The sequence below is a fragment of the Hoplias malabaricus genome, chromosome Y (assembly GCF_029633855.1).
Source record: "Hoplias malabaricus isolate fHopMal1 chromosome Y, fHopMal1.hap1, whole genome shotgun sequence".
NCBI classification, from domain to species: Eukaryota; Metazoa; Chordata; class Actinopteri; order Characiformes; family Erythrinidae; genus Hoplias; species Hoplias malabaricus.
This window is the reverse complement of record NC_089820.1, coordinates 53,606,489-53,624,217: the sequence shown is the minus strand read 5'-3', so window position 1 is coordinate 53,624,217 and position 17,729 is coordinate 53,606,489. Positions and strand designations below refer to the sequence as shown.

Below are 17,729 nucleotides of genomic sequence, written 5' to 3'. Positions count from 1 at the left end.
GTTTTCAGCAACTACAAACTCATCTAAGAGATTTTCCATGACAAACTTTAAACCTTAAACTAATAGGGAATGCATATTAATCTAAATATTTGCATTGGGACCCCTAACAAGATCACCATCAGTTACCTTCATTAGTGATTGACATCAATGACTCGTGGTTTCAAATGAAGCCTTTAGGGACCAGCGGGCATTTCGATCTTCTCAAGGGCTCTTTTCATTAAAAGGCCAAATGCTTGAAAGGCATCAGCCATTCTCCTTTCTGGCAGTTGTGCTTCTATAGAAGCGGAGAAGACCCAAAGCTCAGGGGAAATGAGAGAGCTTCTTCACAAACCTGTGTGAGGACGCAACGTTTCTTCAGCAAGATGTCATTCCAGCTTCTTTTCTGTTATCTGCCCATCCTGGCACCCTAGTGTGTGCTCTGCTGCCTGGCAGGTGGTTGAGGAGAAATGAAAGACATAGATTGTATTATATTATTAATATTTCTTTATTTATTATTGTTATTTTTTATTTTATTTGTTGTTTTGTGTGTTAAAAGCTAGTTGCGTTAACTGTATTATATGAATGTTTCATAACAAATGAAATAAAAGTTGGCTGTGAAAATCCACTTGAATTAAGAAGAGGCAGAAAAAGGACAGCGACGATTTTTAAAATCCAGCACGTTTTGCCCATTAGCTGCATGCCTTTCTGACCTTTTCTTTACATGGACATGATGTGTTTTCCATTTCCATTTTACCCCCTGGAAGAGTTCAGAGAAGCATGGAGGAAGTAGAATCAGCAAGCAATTGTGCCACTCGGATTGAATTTCCCAGCTTTTCACGAGAACTATAAGCTGCAGAGAGCTGTTTTGTGCTCAGTGCCTCCCTTCTGTCAAAAAATGGTCTTTCTTTTACAGGGACCTGCTGTTAAAACTTCACGTGGTGTTTTTGGAGAGAGACGAACCTATTTATTTTACTTCCTGCTGGAAGTGAACAGGGCATTGTATGCTATGGGTTACTGGAGCTACATGTAAGTCCCAGAGCAGAGGACAGAGACGCCAGTCCAATATCAATAGCCCCCATTTACATAGACACATTTACCCTACTATGCCCCTGACTGTGCCTGTTAATGCTGACTCTCTTGCATCATAACCACTCAAACTTTGGGCTGTGTTGTTAAGTTATACCAATGTTTGGCAAGTTCGTGTAATTCAGCTGACATCACTTGAAAGAATAGGTGCATCCAGTTCCTGTTTAGTCTCATTCCTTTGGAACAGGATTTACAAATATTAATGTGCACAGCAATTAATTCATGATTCATCTCTAAGACTTAAACTACATATGCAGATCCCTGTATATAACATGTATCACATAGTAATGATATGTAGCTTTCAGAACTATTTGTATAAATACAGTTGTATAAAAAGTGCATTTGTTCATAACTGATGAACCATGATAGGCGCATTCATTTACCTATTTATGTAAGTCCTCAATATAACTTCTATATTGAACAAATATTTCTTCTCCAAATCTTCTTAGCCAAAGTAAACATGGATTCCTAAAATTTCTCAGAAACGGATTCTTCTCCTCCACCTCTAACCATTCCTCTCGGCCGAGTTACGAGGGCGCCGTGTCATAGGCCGATTTAAACGTGTGTAAGATTAATTTCTCCACAGTTCACACATACTGCAGGAGAGTCGCACCACTCATGGTTTCTATGAGTGCATACGTGTGTTCTGGAGTGTGCGAATGTTTGGAGAAGAGAGCTGCAGAACACTGTTTCCTTATCCTAAGAAACAGTGCTGGCTTTCTTCTGATCCGGGCTCAACAGCTGATTAAAGCCTGCATCCACATCTGAGGTCATTGCTATTACCGTGTTTCACATACCTGCATACGTGTTTGGACGCCCTTCACAGGTCACAGTGTTTGGAAGTGGGGCGGTGGGCCCTAAAAACCTCAATGAACTCGGCTGAGATACTCAAGTACAGTTTCTCCTTGTGCTCTGACCACTACCTGGGGGGTCATTGTGCGTAATCACATGATATGCCAGCTGTCATTACACCCCCTGAGTGAATATGATGAATGACCTCCCAAGACAAGTGTACAGTTTCAGCAGGGATAGGTGATTATGAGATGTCTTAGTGGTCCCCACTTATGGGACCCCAACTGACATCTCCTTGGGAAAACTACAGAGGAAATTTCCATTGAGACATACGTCAGGTTATAAAAGGTGATTATGTGTGCTATATACATGTAAAAGTCACACATACTGTCCATTTACTGTACGTAAGTTCCAAAAATCACCCATTCTAAATTATCATATTTCTGTGATGGTTTAGTGCTTTTTCACGTGTTTAGCTCAAACCCTTCATGCTGAAGTTTTAGAGACAGCTTTTTCGATTTTAAATATGAATTTTATTGCAAAATAAACTTCTCTACATGGACTTCTAAGAGCTAAAACAAATTTAAGACAGATGTAGAATACGAAACCTTTTCTGGAATAGACTAACCAATACAATGTTGCTTTGTTCAGTTAGAGACAGAAATGAGATTTACCAGCCTTCCTCCGCAGACATGGCAGCAGAGATCTCCTAGAACATGTTACATTCAACCAGGTCTAATGCCAGATACTGCCACTGATAAGAAAATCAAGGCTATACAAGCAAAATCCAGCCCACTACCAGAATATCAAGGGGCAAATCAACCTCGGGTAGTGTCTGGCTGAGTGGACATAGGCAGTGTTCATAATGGCCCTGTTGTCCTAGCCTGACCCACTCTGCAACGTACGAGTAACACCCTTCACTAAATAGAAAACACATGTGAAAGGTGGGCTCCTCAGGGCCTATGAACAGGGGTGCTTTTGTAAGTTAAAGCCAACAGTTGCTCGATAAGTAAGGTAGATGATGGACTGTGAACTGTGCTGCTATGATACCTTATCCTTTCCTCTGCATAGGCTACTGTATCTCTCACAGCTACTGGAAATATCTGACAGACTGCAAGCCCCAGTTAAGAAAAGAGGCATTTGTATCCTGTTAAAGAATTATCTACAGAGTGTGGAGCAATAGTTTAGACATAATTTCAATTACATATGCTTGATTTTTGTTCTATAAATAAGAAAAATTTTTTTCTTTCTTTTTGTGAAGATCATCCAGATGCATCAGAACTACTGACAACAACAGGCCTTCAGACAATTTAGCAATTTAGCTAATAGCTTGTTATTTATTAGTTTGTTATTTAACTGTGTTGATATTTCAGTAGAATTTCCACATATGCTAAAATACTCATTCATTCATTGTCTGAAATCTCTTATCCGTTTCAGGTTTGCTGTGTGACCAGAGCCTACGTGGAATCACTGGGTGCAAGGTGGGAGCTCACCCTGGAGGGGGCGCCAGTCCTTCGCAGACTGACACACACTCACACACATTCACTCACACTCACACCTATGGACACTTTTGAGCAGACAATCCACCTACCAACATGTGTTTTTGGACCGTGGGCGGAAACCGGAGCACCTGGAGGAAACCCACGCGGACACAGGGAGAACACAATAAACCCCTCACAAACAGTCACCCGGAGGTTCCTGGAGCTGTGTGACTGCGCCACCTACCTGCTGCGCCAAAAACAAAATGCATATGGAAAAAACTAATAATAAATATAGGCATCTTTACAGAGAATAAGACAGAGCTGTTCTATGAATACATCCATGTATCTACTGATATTCTTTTTTTTCTGTAGCGCACATATATCACGATTTGAGTTTTGAGGTTTAGCCACAAAGCAATGCTGGAAGTTCGTTAAGGGGAAATGTCTATGTGCTTATTTATTTGAAGGCACTTATGTCTGAGCAAGGGGGCTGTGATCTGTGCGTTTGAGTGGCCTCAATGAGGAGCTTTGTTAGTGCAAATTGTTGACCTTGCTATTTAAAAAATGCTCTATTCATAAGTGTAATAGAGGCCCACTGTGACTCCACCTCTCTACATTTCAACTGTGTGAGCAGAGAGCAGATTCTGTGACAGAGAGACCAGCTCAAGTATGACATAAAAAAAAAAACAGGGAAGCCTCAGTTGAAACATGGTAAAAGCTGACATCAGTTTCATAATTTTGGCCATGATGGTTAACTCACACCCAGCCTCAATAATACACACAGTGCTGCACAGGTCCGGGAACATTCCTCTGCAGCAGTTTAACTAAATATAAAATTATGGTTTAGCCAAAAATTAAATATAATTTTCCCTTTAATACCCTGGGGAAAAAATTGAAAAATTGTAGGTTTGATTCACTTCTTTTATTATTCACTGAAGCTGTGAGGCTAATGTATTAAACTAGGGTGACCAGATCTGAGATGGTGAAAAAGAGGACACGGAGGGGGGGCTGCCGTTGTGTGCTTTGTGTGAACCTATGCGTGCTTTTAGGTCCTTTACACCTTTATTTGCTACACAAAACATGGGAATTTCTTTTTTAATTCATCCGAGAACTTACATTTACGTTTCGGCATAGCTGCTCGAGATGAGGGTGGGTACATGAGCTTTGCCTAACGTAAACAAGGACTACTGACGTGCAGACTGACCAATTAAATGTTTACAGAGAAGGTTATCGACCAATAACGGTAGCTCTACAGTCAGACCGTTCAATCAGAAGATTTTAGGCTACTTCACCACGCCCCCTTCTCACTCAAGCGAACCAATCGGAGTAGAGGAGGGCGGGACTAGTTTGTGAACGAAACTTCTCGAAGTTCTATGTAAGCTCTAGAAAAACAAAATGGACGGACGTTTGTGAAATTCTGCCCGGACATTTTTTAAGTGTGAAAAAGAGGACATGTCCGGGTAAAAGAGGACGTCTAGTCACCCTAATAAAATATTTTAAATGTGTCTGCACATGTTTTACAGACATTTCCTTTTTTTTCATAAGTTGCAGATTGTCATACTATCTCAAATTTCTTCTTTTCAAATATGGAACTGATTAATCATGCCATTCTCTTTCATAATAATTACATTATGATTTTTCATTTATTATCTGTAACCCTTATCCAGTTCAGGGTCCAGAGCTTACCTGGAATCATTGTGCGCAAGGCAGGAACACACCCTGGAGGGAGCGCCAGTCCTTCACAGGCAACACACACAAACACATATTCGGACACTTTTGAGTCGCCAATCCACCTACCAACGTGTGTTTTTGGATTGTGGGAGGAAACCACGCTACGCCACCGATTATTCGGTGATTCATGCCATTTATTTATCTATAAAACTTGAATGTCAGTTTGGGAAATAAAGCTTATATTCTTGACTAAAGTCTAAGGACACCATCTGCCCTCTAGTGTATAAAGGTATTTCTATTAGAAACCACAACTTCTGCTCTTTCTGGCCTGGGGCCATTTTCGGTTGCCCAGGTTTTTTTTTTCGTCTCCACCACGTGACACAGAGCTGGGTTGCCATATGCCTCCAATCATAGATATAAAGCATGTATTGATACTATAATGGAGTCATTTCACAGTCATGTTGTCTTTTATTTGTGGTGAAAGGGAAATGTCATTCAAACACAATATACAAGTAAATCAAAAGATAGATTTAAAGGATATTAGTGCAATTCAAAATGTATTTTATGCATTAACATAAGCATTAATTACACATCTTCTACAGATCACAAACTAATGCACATTTCAATTCACAATTACAATCACAAAATCATGATTTGAAAGTACTAACCTGAAGTCTTTTCCGAGTCTTTGTAATGGTTATTCCTGAAGTTTTGGCCTAAAATTCCCTCATATTCTGATGATGATGCCAGTACCACAGTTGTGTCTGCTGTATAACATAATAATAATAATAATAATAATAATGATATACATAAATACAAAATAGGGCGGCACGGTGGCGCAGCAGGTAGTGTCACACAGCTCCAGGTGCCTGGAGGTTGTGGGTTCGATTCCAGCTCCGGGTGACTGTCTGTGAGGAGTTGGTGTGTTCTCCCTGTGTCCGCGTGGGTTTCCTCCGGGTGCTCCGGTTTCCTCCCACAGTCCAAAAACACACGTTGCAGGTGGATTGGCGACTCGAAAGTGTCCGTAGGTGTGAGTGAATGTGTGTGTGTGTGTGTTGCCCTGTGAAGGACTGGCGCCCCCTCCAGGGTGTATTCCCGTCTTGCGCCCGATGATTCCAGGTAGGCTCTGGACCCACCGTGACCCTAAATTGGATAAGCGGTTACAGATAATGGATGGATAAATACAAAATAATAACAATTAAGTCTGAGTCATTATTGTGAGATTTAGTCATAAAATTTGAGAAAATGATTTATTTAAGAATACTATCTCTCTTTCTCTAAGGCTAAGCTTTAACCAGGTGTGTATGGGGTAACTGCCTCAGCACAGCAAATTTCTTTGATGAGGTACAGATTAAGCAAAGCCATTAAGGAGCTGCTGCCTTTACAAAACACAATTTTGAATATCCATCTTCAGTTGACAAAAAGAAAACCGAGTTGTGAACAATTCATTCTATACAGGTATCTGTAAAGTATACAGTCATAACGTCAGGAAAGAACATAAACATCAATTCAGTCTGAGCTCAACCCTACAGTGTTTAATGTATGAAAATTAAAGCAGGTTTACTTTACATTCATTAATAATCAGGTTTCCTCATTATTTCAGCTAGTGCATCAGTGGCTTTTCAGTTAGCTTAATTAAACATTGTAACAGCCATTCAGTTAATGTTTTTTCTTTATGTAAAAGACACTCAATGTGAGGAAACTCACTACACCTTCTCCCCACATACACCATGTGCATTAGGGTTGCCAACTTTCTGAAATCCAAATAAGGACGCAGAGGCCAGGTGACCAGTATGCACTTGTAAATCCTTTTTGACTGTAAAAAATTTTTTGTTGTCAGACATTTATTAAGCCAACTGCCATCAGGACTGTCCGTGCCTAGCAGTAGCCTCTGTGAACAATGACAAGCAGTATCTGTCCAAGTATTTTGCAAATACTATAAAATTCCCTTGTCTGGGGGAATCCCGACAATCTGGCAACCCGTTAGTGACGTTGGGATAGCGGAAGAGGCTACGGCTACGTTCACCAACGCAGAACTAGCGAGGTAAGCTACCGAACGTTTTAGAGTACTGCAGTAAAATTAAATTATTTACAGAGGAGATAATGAGCTAGAAAACATGTAGAGTTATTAGCATTTACAGTGTTGACACAAATAGCTCCACATACTTAGATAGGCGCTTCGGGATATTGCAGTTTTTGACTGCTCTTGACCTGAGGTAAAGCTAACTCAGCTAGCTAATAATAATTTTGTGTTCTGCTGCCGTAAGCCACTCTTTGGCTGTTTTAGCAAAGAAGTGAAAAGAAACAAAACTGGAGAGTAGCCATTGTACGTTTTTCGTTGCTAAGAACCTGTGGTTATGAAACTAAAATATATTTAAAAAGCCTAGAAGATAACTTTTTGTCCGCTGCCGGCCCCGCCCAGGAGGTATTAGCTAGTTTGTATGTGACTGTATGTACAACTTTGTAGAGGAATACATTCATTTTTTAGTGAAGTACGATATGGCAAAATAAGACATATCGCGATACTTTAAGACATTTTCAAGATACGCAATGTGTTTCACGGTATTTTGAAAAGTAGTGCACCCACGACTAATTTTAGGTGGTGCTCCCATATTTCATTACATTTAACAGCATGGTTATGTAGTTTTCTTATTGTAAAAACAGTAAAATTGCCCAGATGAGCACTGCTGTGCAACAGGTCCTTTTTATATAAAATCGTTTATTCATTCATTTTTATATTTTTGAAACCCAGTAGAACACGTTGTATTTATATTGGTCATTGAGCTAATATCTTGTATCACATTGCATTGATTATAAGTACAATATAGATTAATATTTATGGGACTATCCAATAAAAGTCACCTCTTTCTTTTTATGTCTTTCATTTCTTCTTTCGCAACTACAGATGGCGTGTAGTGACACACAAAAGTCAAGTTTTGATGATTCATATTATGATCCCCCGTGTGAGACCAGCTGTGCGGCTCTGATAGATAAAGAGAGGGAGTCTTACCTGAGCCCCACTGAGAACCCCTCCACCCTCAGTGTATCGTCATGCCTCCAGCCAGACCAGCAGGGCTATGATGTTGATTTTGATCCCCCACTGGAGAGCAAATATGAATGTCCCATCTGCTTGATGGGCCTGAGGTCAGCTGTGCAGACACCTTGTGGCCATCGATTCTGCAATAGCTGTATTAAGAAGTCCATCAGGTAAGCAACAGTGTAATGCACAGTAAACACACAGTCTTGGAATATTTCTGCTCAGTTCTGCTAAGGTCACAGTAAGAGGTGTGTATTTTACAGCCATTGTCTTTTCATATTTCATAAGTACTTAGCTTAAATTTAGGTCAGTTTAATCTGACGATGAATTTTGTTATTGTATACCATTGTGTAGTAAGATTCTGAAGTCCCTGTATCTTAAGTTTTAATGTCTTTCAAAAAGGTGAAATAGGGCCAAGCACATTTCTGTTCTTTATCTTTCTTGTTAGGGACACGGGACAGAAATGTCCAGTTGACAATGAGGTGTTGACAGAGGATCAGCTTTTTCCAGATAATTTTGCCAAGCGAGAAATCCTCTCTCTCACTGTCCGCTGCCGTAATGTTGGCTGTAATGAGAAAATGGAACTCAGGCATTTGGAGGTAAACGCTACTCATAGCAGTATACTCATCCTAACTGTTCCCAGAACTACTGATGTAATTTGTTCCGCATTAATGCCTAAATATATTCTTCATGAATAGATTCCACTGGTTACGAAGAAGTGAAACCTTTAGTGTCACTGCTGAAAAAAATAAAAAATAAATAGCTTATAGGCAACCACTAAAGTTTGTGCAACCTAGTTTGTGGCCTTACATTGTGCTGATTGTGGGTTGTGTATGTATTTGCTTCCTGCAGAACCACATGCCCCACTGCAAGTTTGCGACAGTGCCTTGCCCTCAGTGCCAGGAATCTGTATGGAAGAGTGAGCTGGAAGAGCACATTAACCAGGAGTGTTTACAGCGTCTGGTCACTTGCAGTGACTGTGCAGCCAGCATTGTCTATGCTGAAAAACAGGTGAAGAGGAATGTTAGGTTGTTTCGAATTGATCTATGGATGCTGAATTGTTTTGGGCGGGATTGCTACACTTTGGGTATTTAAACCAAGTGTATATTGCTTTGTTCTATTCATAATATTTTAAGTTCCAGGGATTATTTTTGTCTCTTTCTCCAGTTTCATGAGCAGATGTGTCCCTTTGCGAACATTGTGTGTGAATACTGTAACATGGAGCTCATTCGGGATCAGGTAGGCAAAATGTGTTTGAATTGTAAGCATGACATATTAACATATTCTACTTACTAAGCTAACCTATTTCTGTTTTTGCTTGGTTCAGTTGGCATCCCACTGTGACACGGATTGTCTGAAAGCACCTGTCGCCTGCACTTTCAGCTTGTTTGGTTGCAGAGAGAAGGTAAACCCAGATTGCACTGGGTGCAAGGTGGGAACGTACCCTGGAGGGGGCACCAGTCCTTCACAGGGTGGCGCACACTCACACATTCACTCACACCTATGGACTCTCTTTGAGTTGCCAATCCACCTACCAACGTGTCTTTTTGGACTGTGGGAGGAAACCGTAGCCCCTGGAAGAAACCCACATGGACACAGGGCCACACCAAACTCAGACAGTGACCGGTAGTAGTGCTTGAACCCACAGCTCCAGGTCCCTGGAGCTGTGTGGCAGCAACACTACCTTTTGCACCACTGTGCCGCCCTGATTCAATAACTTATATCTCAAAATTTCTGTATACTTTTCTAAGAGCCATTTGTTGTTTTTGCCTTGCCTTTATCCAGATGATGAGGAATGACCTGGCCCTTCACATGCAGGAATTTACACAGATGCACATGCGCAACATAGCAGAGTTTCTTCGTAACCAGACCATCAATGGCTTCATGCATTCATCTTCTGCATCAGCATCTCCTGTCAGAGAGGAACATGGTGCATCGGCTAGGCCAGCTGAGCAATGTCAGTGCAGCCAGGAGCTGCTTCAGCTGCGTGAGACCGTGCGGGAGCTAGAAAGTCGGCTGGTTCTTCAGGACCACCAGCTTCGGGAGCTGAGCATCAGAAATGAAACTCAGACCACTCAGATGACAGATTTGCGCAAGAAACTGGTTTCTCTGGAGGAATCCACACGTGAACTCGAGGCCCAGCAGTACCAGGGTGTTTATGTGTGGCGACTGGAGGGATTCTCAGCCCACCTTCGCAACCAAGAAGCAGGCCAACCTGTGGTTCTCCACAGCCCACCCTTCTACACTGGCCGGCCGGGCTATAAACTTTGCCTGCGACTGCACCTTCAGACCCCCAGTGCTCCACGCTGCTCCAACTACATCTCTCTGTTTGTACACACCATGCAGGGGGAGTTTGACAGCCAACTCTCCTGGCCACTGCAAGGCACCATCCGACTTGCCGTTTTGGACCAGACTGATGGGCAGCACCACGTGGAGGTGATGGAGACCAAGCCGGAACTTCAGGCCTTTCAGAGGCCCACAGTCCAGCGCAACCCCAAAGGCTTTGGCTATGTGACATTCATGCCTCTGCAATCTTTGCGACAAAGAGGCTTTGTGAGAGACGATTTGCTGCTGGTACGCTGCGAGGTCACTCCACGTTTTGACCTTAGTCTGAGGAGAGAGGGAGTGCAGCCCAGAGGCCCAGAACCATCACTTTGAGCCTAGTTGAGTCTCCCATATTTCACTTTGACCTTAGTTCTCATAGACACATCCTTTTACACAAAAATCATTGGATATTAAAGTTTTGGATTATTGTAAAGATGCCTAGAAGCCTTGTGACAAAAGATGTAAAATCATTTTACATTTCTGCACTGTTCGGTGCACCCTTTTATTACAATACTTTTTGTTCTGTACTAATACACAACTGGTAGGAGCTTTATCTGAGTGTGGGATTCCAGAAATAGGAACTGTGATATATATTTCATGGACTTAGTAATGCATAAACCAGTGCTAATACACTGATCAACCCATTTTCAAGTATGTAAAATCAATATTTTCTAAACAAATATCTGCCAAAACCAACAATAATACACAGGTACTGATATTCCCAATAATAATAATATGATTTCAGTGTCATGGCTATAATATTAAAGGGGACATATTATAATGGCAATCACTTTCTTTTGGGGGATCTTGAGCTCCTGTCAACCCAGAAAATGAAATAAACAACCAAGCTCAGTTTTTTTTGTGATGTAACTTAGGTCTGATAAAACAAGTCATTCTGGTTTTGTGTGCGTTTCAGAATTCTCTCACCTCGGTGTCTGGGTCTTTCCCATCACTGTGCTGGACATGCGTTTATGTGAGAGTGCAAATATGAGGTTAAACATAGCAAAACAAAATGAGTACTGAATAAATGTGTTGATAACCATTACAAAAAAGATAACAAAGTTAAAATAACTAAAACCTAGTGTTTCTGCCCCTCATGTCTCACTCTTGGGTGCCATGAGTAAACAGAAGCACTTTCTTAAAAGGGGCTGAAGCTGTTTCTGAACATGTTAGAGGGTAAGAAAAATGACAGGTTTGATCCTTGTAGTATTTTTGACCAAAGCATGTCCTAGAATTTTTAATATGTCCCCTTTAAGTTGACAGCGTGGTAAATTTGTTTTATCGCTTGACAGAGTTCAAGTTGCCTTTTGGACAAATTAACATCAACCTGGTGTCCTGAACATGACATGAGTTTAGCATTTAGGCATTGTGTTTTCGTTGAATGTGAACGGAGCCATGCGTTTAGTTTTAAGGTTGCTCTCAAAGATCAGTGCTTAATATATCACAAGTACCACAGGTCATAGACTGAGCCAAGAGCTTAAAAGCGCTCCCATTTCCTGCAATGAGTACCAGGAATCTCCCATTGTTTTTACCTTATAAATTTCTTTGTCTGTAATCTGAGAAGTCTTAGGTAAGTGTTACAGTGAAACAAAAATATTTACACAAATTTCCCCTAAAACTGTTCAGTTCTAGTAATTCAAAGTGACGTGACACCATTTTACTTTTGAAATTAAAAGAATAGTTAAGAGTAGTTCTTATTAAAGCTTTACAGATGTCAAAACTGCATGTTTATTACCTTCAATGAAACGATTTGTTACAAAAAGGTTTTCTTTTAAGCCCATTATTTAAAGTAACTGAGGTACCTCTCAGAAAATCAACACTAGGGTCTGTGGCTGAACCAACACATTTGTACTTAAACATCTTTTAAAGTTATGTCTTATGTTCTTTCTTAGTCAGAAGGGACATATAAACATAGCTGGAGCTTGGGCTACATGGACAAATGCTTGTAGATATATAAAATCAGTGTACACGTGCTGAGATGGCACCACGAAGATTAAATACAAGACCGTAGTGACATATACGAATTATGCATTTTGGGTTCTTGCATTCTTTTGCAGCATATATATAACGAGTGGATATTTTAATATATGAAAAAAGTTTATGAAATTAAAAAGTTTTATTTTAATGTGCTATTTTTTTGAATGGCAAATCCTTTTATCGCTTTACTTTCTGGTTTAATCATGAGTGTGGCTATATTTCAAAAGCTTTGGCTCTCAAAATGTGTGGCTGCTTTAAGAAAGATGTTCCTGTTGTGTTCCCCCCTGATTTCATCAATGGTCCCACAGCTTTCTGCAAACCCAGACTGCATCCTAGCAGTAACAGAGAGAAGTGGCACGTTGGACGTGTTTGAAAGGCCATTGACCACAGTGTGGCATCGTAGGCTGGCCCCTCGATCCAGATACACCTCTCCTTCCTGCTCCATTAAAGGTGACAAATGAGAGACCTCTGAAATGTGCTGTGTAATTCTTATCTCTGGTTGGATGAGGTGAATGTGTTCTCCAGTATCGTCTTCATGGCCTGCAGGAGTGTGAGAGTAAGTGGTAAAACGTGTTACTAGTTTATTTACCTATTTATTTATATAAAGAGGAACACTTGCTCCTTGCAGCTATAAGTACTGTCATTCTTGGTAACAATAAATGAAAGTGATAATATGGAAAATACATATAATTACTAAGATTTAAAAATAAAATTGTACTCCTACTGTATTACGAATTGTGAGGCTTTGGGGTGTATTTACCCAAAATGCACTTGTTAGGATGCATCCCATTAATTACCAGGAGATACCAGGGAAGCTACATAAACTAAAAACTGAGCTGTGGGTGGAAATATCTGCAGTACAATGTTCTAAACCATACACAAATCCAGACAAAAGTGGCCAGTGGTTAATGCCAAACAATCACCATCCCATATTCCTGAACTAATCACTCTTGAATAACTAATAAACTGGCAGCTATAAGTATGCAAATAACACACTTTACTTTTATGTTTACAGTTCCATAGGTAGGGAGAAACCACCATGTCCAACATCTTCTCAAGTCGACTATATTCCACTGATAGGCCTCTAGGGTCATGGACTCCCTAAAGGTGCACACACACAAAGAAAGAAAGAAATCAAATAAGTGGCATTAACTCTATATGCATATGGGCCAAAAATGGGTCTCACTTGCAGGATCAACAGCATTTGTGTGATGCATGTTGGAATTAATGACAAGTTGGCTGGCAGCAGATCCTCTAGTGGAAGCCTCATCAGAACCAAATCCCGAAAGGCCAAGAGGGCCATCTGTCTCACTGTCAGCTCCTGACCCTGAGAAGAGCCAGGATGACAGATTAAGAGGTGGGCTATACTGTTTTTAGCCAGTAATCATTAGACTGATTTTAATAGTCTGATATCATTTTTTTGTACATGTTTTTATTTATATTTTAAGATTTTTAAAAATTTTTAGTTAATGTATATAGATACATACAATATTTTACAATTTATTTTTGAAAATAAATTTTGGTTTAGATTATGTAAATTACTGCTGAATATAAAATTATACCTGAATCATGAATTTTCACAGTTGATCAATTATGAAATATTAAAAGGTATGTGTATTCTACTGTACCACATTCACTTCCAATTTTCCCTTTTATTTGTAATATTCCACATATATTCATCAGTAATTTACATAATCTAAACCAAAATTTATTTTCAACCATGATTCCACCTTTATTCAGACTTTTAAAAAGGAAGCTATGAGGTATAAAAGTCAACATTTAATGCATTTATTACATTTTACTGCTAAACGATTCTACATGTTTAATGGCTCATGTTTTTGAATAGCATAACTGTAATATTCACTTTAAATATTAACTAGGGTGACCAGACGTCCTCTTTTACCCGGACATGTCCTCTTTTTCACACTTAAAAAAATGTCCGGCCGGAATTTCACAAACGTCCGTCCATTTTGTTTTTCTAGAGCTTACATAGAATTTCGAGAAGTTTCGTTCACAAACTAGTCCCGCCCTCCCCTACTCTGTTTGGTTCGCTTGAGTGAGAAGGGGGCGTGGGGAAGTAGCCTAAAATCTTCTGATCGGACGGTCTGACTGTAGCGCTACCGTTATTGGTCGATAACCTTATCTGTAAACATTTAATTGGTCAGTCTGCACGTCAGTAGTCCTTGTTTACGTCAGTCAAAGCTCATGTACCCACCCTCATCTCGAGCAGCTATGCCGAAATGTAAATGTAAGTTCTCGGATGAATTAAAAAAGAAATTCCCATGTGTAGCAAATAAATTCTCATAGTATGTATTTTTTCTATTGATTTGTAATATACTGTACTCACCTGCAATGGGTAAAAAATAGCCTGCAATGTAGGTAAAATCTCAGAGAAATATCGCAGCCAAACCTCAGCCAAGACATAGAGCTGACTTTCTCCTACAAAGAAATAACATGTATTAGCATATACATGTTAGCATATGTAATTCTCAGGGGCCAGTACAGTACAGTGAATCTCTCTGTGAGAGCTCAGTTTTTACCTTCATACAGCTGCACCTCCTCCAAAATAAACCTAAGACCTTTATTCAGAAGCTGGTTCTATAACAAAATAAGAAACCCAAGAATCAACTGAACAGGAAATTCTCCTTAAAACCAGTGTCAAACACTTTTTAACAGGTCATAAAGAGATAGAACGTTTGTGCTGAAAGAAGTGAACACATTTGGAAAAACAATTTTTAGTGTGGAACCACAAACCAGGCAGTTTTTAGTCTAGTCTCATCTGTTTTAGCAGCAGAGAACTGGCACCAAGGCCTTAAAAAAGGGAGAATACCTGGAAATATTCTTTGATGAAAGGGCCCATTTCTGTTTTGAGAAGCCATCTGTCAAGGCAAGCATTATCTGTTAGTGATCGTCAGTTTCTAAGTGTTACAAAAGTTTCCGGTATATTTATTTACTTGCCCATATACATTTCATCTGATCCATAAAGCAGGATTATATTAAATTTGTCAAATATCTACCTATTTTTATTTGGGATAGAAACAATATTGATCAGAATACGGTTAGAATTATACATTCATTTATTCATTATCTGTAAGCGCTTATCCAATTCAGGGTCGCGGTGGGTCCAGAGCCTACCTGGAATCATTGGGCGCAAGGCGGGAATACACCCTGGAGGGGACGCCAGTCCTTCACAGGGCAACACACACACATTAATTCACACCTACGGACACTTTTGAGTCACCAATCCACCTACCAACGTGTGTTTTTGGACTGTAGGAGGAAACCGGAGCACCCGGAGGAAACCCACGCAGACACAGGGAGAACACACCAACTCCTCACAGACAGTCACCCGGAGTGGGAATTGAACTACCTGCTGTGCCACCGTGCCGCCCAGAATTATTCATTCTTTTTTTTTTTTTTTTACACAGATGCATCTCTTAAATCAGTAGAAAATGTTTAAAAGTCTACATTTTAATTACTCACTGAAATTATAAAATATATTAATAACATCAAAATACAAAATTATTAATGGAATATGCAATAATTCTAAGGGTTAATGCAAGGCTGATGTTGCATGTGTACCTGATGCTTTCATTTAAAGAATAGAGTTCATTCATCTGCAGCCCCTCTCCTTGGAACACCTTGATAACTGCTGAGTAGACGCTACGTTGTAAAATAAAAAATGACTTTTAATTAATTTACAGGTCGTTTAAAGAAATATCGAAATAATCTGCCTATGAGCTTAAATTCTAACTGTGGTTCAAACATTTTTAAACGTTACATTTAATCATCGAATCCAATAAAAACCCCCCAGCCATTGTTTGTGAGTTTGTCAGCATTTGTGAGTGAAACACTAATTCATATTTAAAAAGGCTCATAAATGTGTTTTACATGTGTTTACCCTAAACTACATCTCTGCGTGAAACACATTGTGGGTGCTTGATGATTGTAGCATTAGTGCTGTATGATAATAAGTTGTGTTCTGTGCCTGTTCATGTCGCTGACGGTAGAGCCCTGCAGTGTGCTGGAGCCGGTCTTCAGCTGAGGGAGCAGAGGCAGAGGCATGGAGCTCAGACTGTGGACCCTCCGATGACCAGAACTGCTCATCCTCACTCCAGATGATCCTTAATGCACAGTTATGGAGCCTGCACAGACTGCTGAGGTTACATAGAGAAGTTCCAACAGTGCAAAGTTGGTATGTGAGAAAGTTTGATTTGGACCACCATTACTTCAGAGAACACGGTTCTATTTTACACCTTTAACCCGCACTTGACGTCTGCAGTGTTAATCTGCAGTTACCAGAGCATCATGCATTTCTGTAGTTCATACAAACGTTGGACGCAGCTGGATTGAATATGAGTCAAAATATACTATATACTGTATATAGTGTCAAAAACTAAGGCATTTTGCCGCTCAATGCATCTAAGCGCATGTGCAAGTGACAATTTTTCAACCTGTTTCCCAAGTAGATTTGTGTGTGTGTGTGTGTGTGTGTGTATTTACTTATTAACTAAACAAACAACAGCACTCAGCAAAGAACATGTTTAAGAGAGACAGGGACATCTCAAGGTGATTCAGTAATGAGGGAACATAGGGTAAAGCCTACCAGGTATGAAATATTTACACATAACAAGTGACATTAAAATACCACATCATTGAAACAATGTACATTGATACTATTGTCCAATTTGGTAAAATGGAGAACAAATTTCTGTTAAAGGCATTATTGAATTCATGTGTAAATGATGCTTGAAGTAAAATGTTTATTCAAATGTCCTGACACTCATTATAAAAGACTGTAGAAACGTACTCATTTATTCATCTATTTAATTTTTATAGTCTACATTTTCAGTATAAAATGTTAATAATATAACAATATAAAATGTTATAATAGGAATTATTCAAATATTAATATTACTCTGCTTATAGAATCAGATTAAGTAAAAATAAGCTACAATCCAGTGATATTGCATTAGGAAAAGAGGTTAAACATGAATAAGTATGTGTCCATTTTAGGTATTTCATTTAAATACGCAGAATAAAAAAGTTTGCACAGGAACATGAGCACTTACCAAAGTTGTTACATGCTCTCCTTCCAATGCTATCAATCAAAGGCTTTAATTCAGAATGATCTTAACTGAGAATTGGTGCTGTGTTGATCTTTCTCAAATTGTTGTGAGCAAACCCAAGTCCCTTTCTCTAACAGTGATCCCCCCCCCCTCTGTTTTTCTCACTTCCCTCAGTTACTGATTTATTAACTTAGAGCACACTGTATTGGTCATTCCTTGATAATGAGTAATCAGTGCCTACAAGTCTGGGTGTGGATGGCCAAACTAAGAGCAGCAAATTACCCTCAAATTTCAAATCCTGTTCGGAGGTGA

At 39.7% G+C, this 17,729-nt stretch overlaps 2 protein-coding genes across 4 annotated transcripts; one reads left to right on the top strand and one right to left on the bottom strand.

The window, feature by feature from the left end:
• The first annotated feature begins 6,988 nt into the window (after nt 1–6,988).
• On the top strand, nt 6,989–12,804 carry LOC136678304 (TNF receptor-associated factor 6-like). Of its 3 annotated transcripts, XM_066656313.1 has the most exons (8): nt 6,989–7,053; nt 7,915–8,216; nt 8,495–8,645; nt 8,899–9,057; nt 9,214–9,285; nt 9,374–9,451; nt 9,832–10,709; nt 12,657–12,793. In XM_066656313.1, exons 2-7 carry the CDS (start codon nt 7,915–7,917, stop codon nt 10,702–10,704), a joined length of 1,635 nt encoding a protein of 544 aa, XP_066512410.1. In that variant the 5' UTR covers nt 6,989–7,053; the 3' UTR covers nt 10,705–10,709; nt 12,657–12,793. The 3 variants fall into 3 exon arrangements, with proteins under 3 accessions (XP_066512410.1, XP_066512408.1, XP_066512409.1); XM_066656311.1 differs by having other exon boundaries at nt 9,832–12,804; XM_066656312.1 differs by lacking the exon at nt 6,989–7,053 and adding an exon at nt 7,093–7,225 and having other exon boundaries at nt 9,832–12,804.
• LOC136678458 (proline-rich protein 5-like) lies at nt 12,569–17,516 on the bottom strand. Its single transcript, XM_066656511.1, has 9 exons — nt 17,421–17,516; nt 16,337–16,493; nt 15,931–16,011; nt 15,179–15,227; nt 14,889–14,946; nt 14,696–14,787; nt 13,535–13,675; nt 13,350–13,449; nt 12,569–12,888 (listed from the first exon to the last, which is right to left on the bottom strand). The coding sequence occupies exons 2-9, from the start codon at nt 16,453–16,455 to the stop codon at nt 12,569–12,571; spliced, it is 960 nt and encodes a 319-aa protein (XP_066512608.1). The 5' UTR covers nt 16,456–16,493; nt 17,421–17,516.
• Between the last annotated feature and the right edge of the window lie 213 nt (nt 17,517–17,729).

Excerpts from the sequence above, each read along its gene's own strand:
- LOC136678304 (XM_066656311.1), top strand. The coding sequence starts at position 7,915 with ATGGCGTGTAGTGACACACAAAAGTCAAGTTTTGATGATTCATATTAT. Across the intron at positions 8,217-8,494 it reads TGTATTAAGAAGTCCATCAG|GGACACGGGACAGAAATGTC; the intron begins GTAAGCAACAGT and ends CTTTCTTGTTAG. Across the intron at positions 9,058-9,213 it reads TTGTCTATGCTGAAAAACAG|TTTCATGAGCAGATGTGTCC; the intron begins GTGAAGAGGAAT and ends CTCTTTCTCCAG.
- LOC136678458 (XM_066656511.1), bottom strand. The coding sequence starts at position 16,455 with ATGAGCAGTTCTGGTCATCGGAGGGTCCACAGTCTGAGCTCCATGCCT. Across the intron at positions 13,676-14,695 it reads CTATTTTTTACCCATTGCAG|GGTCAGGAGCTGACAGTGAG; the intron begins GTGAGTACAGTA and ends GGCTCTTCTCAG. Across the intron at positions 13,450-13,534 it reads AAATGCTGTTGATCCTGCAA|GGAGTCCATGACCCTAGAGG; the intron begins GTGAGACCCATT and ends GTGCACCTTTAG.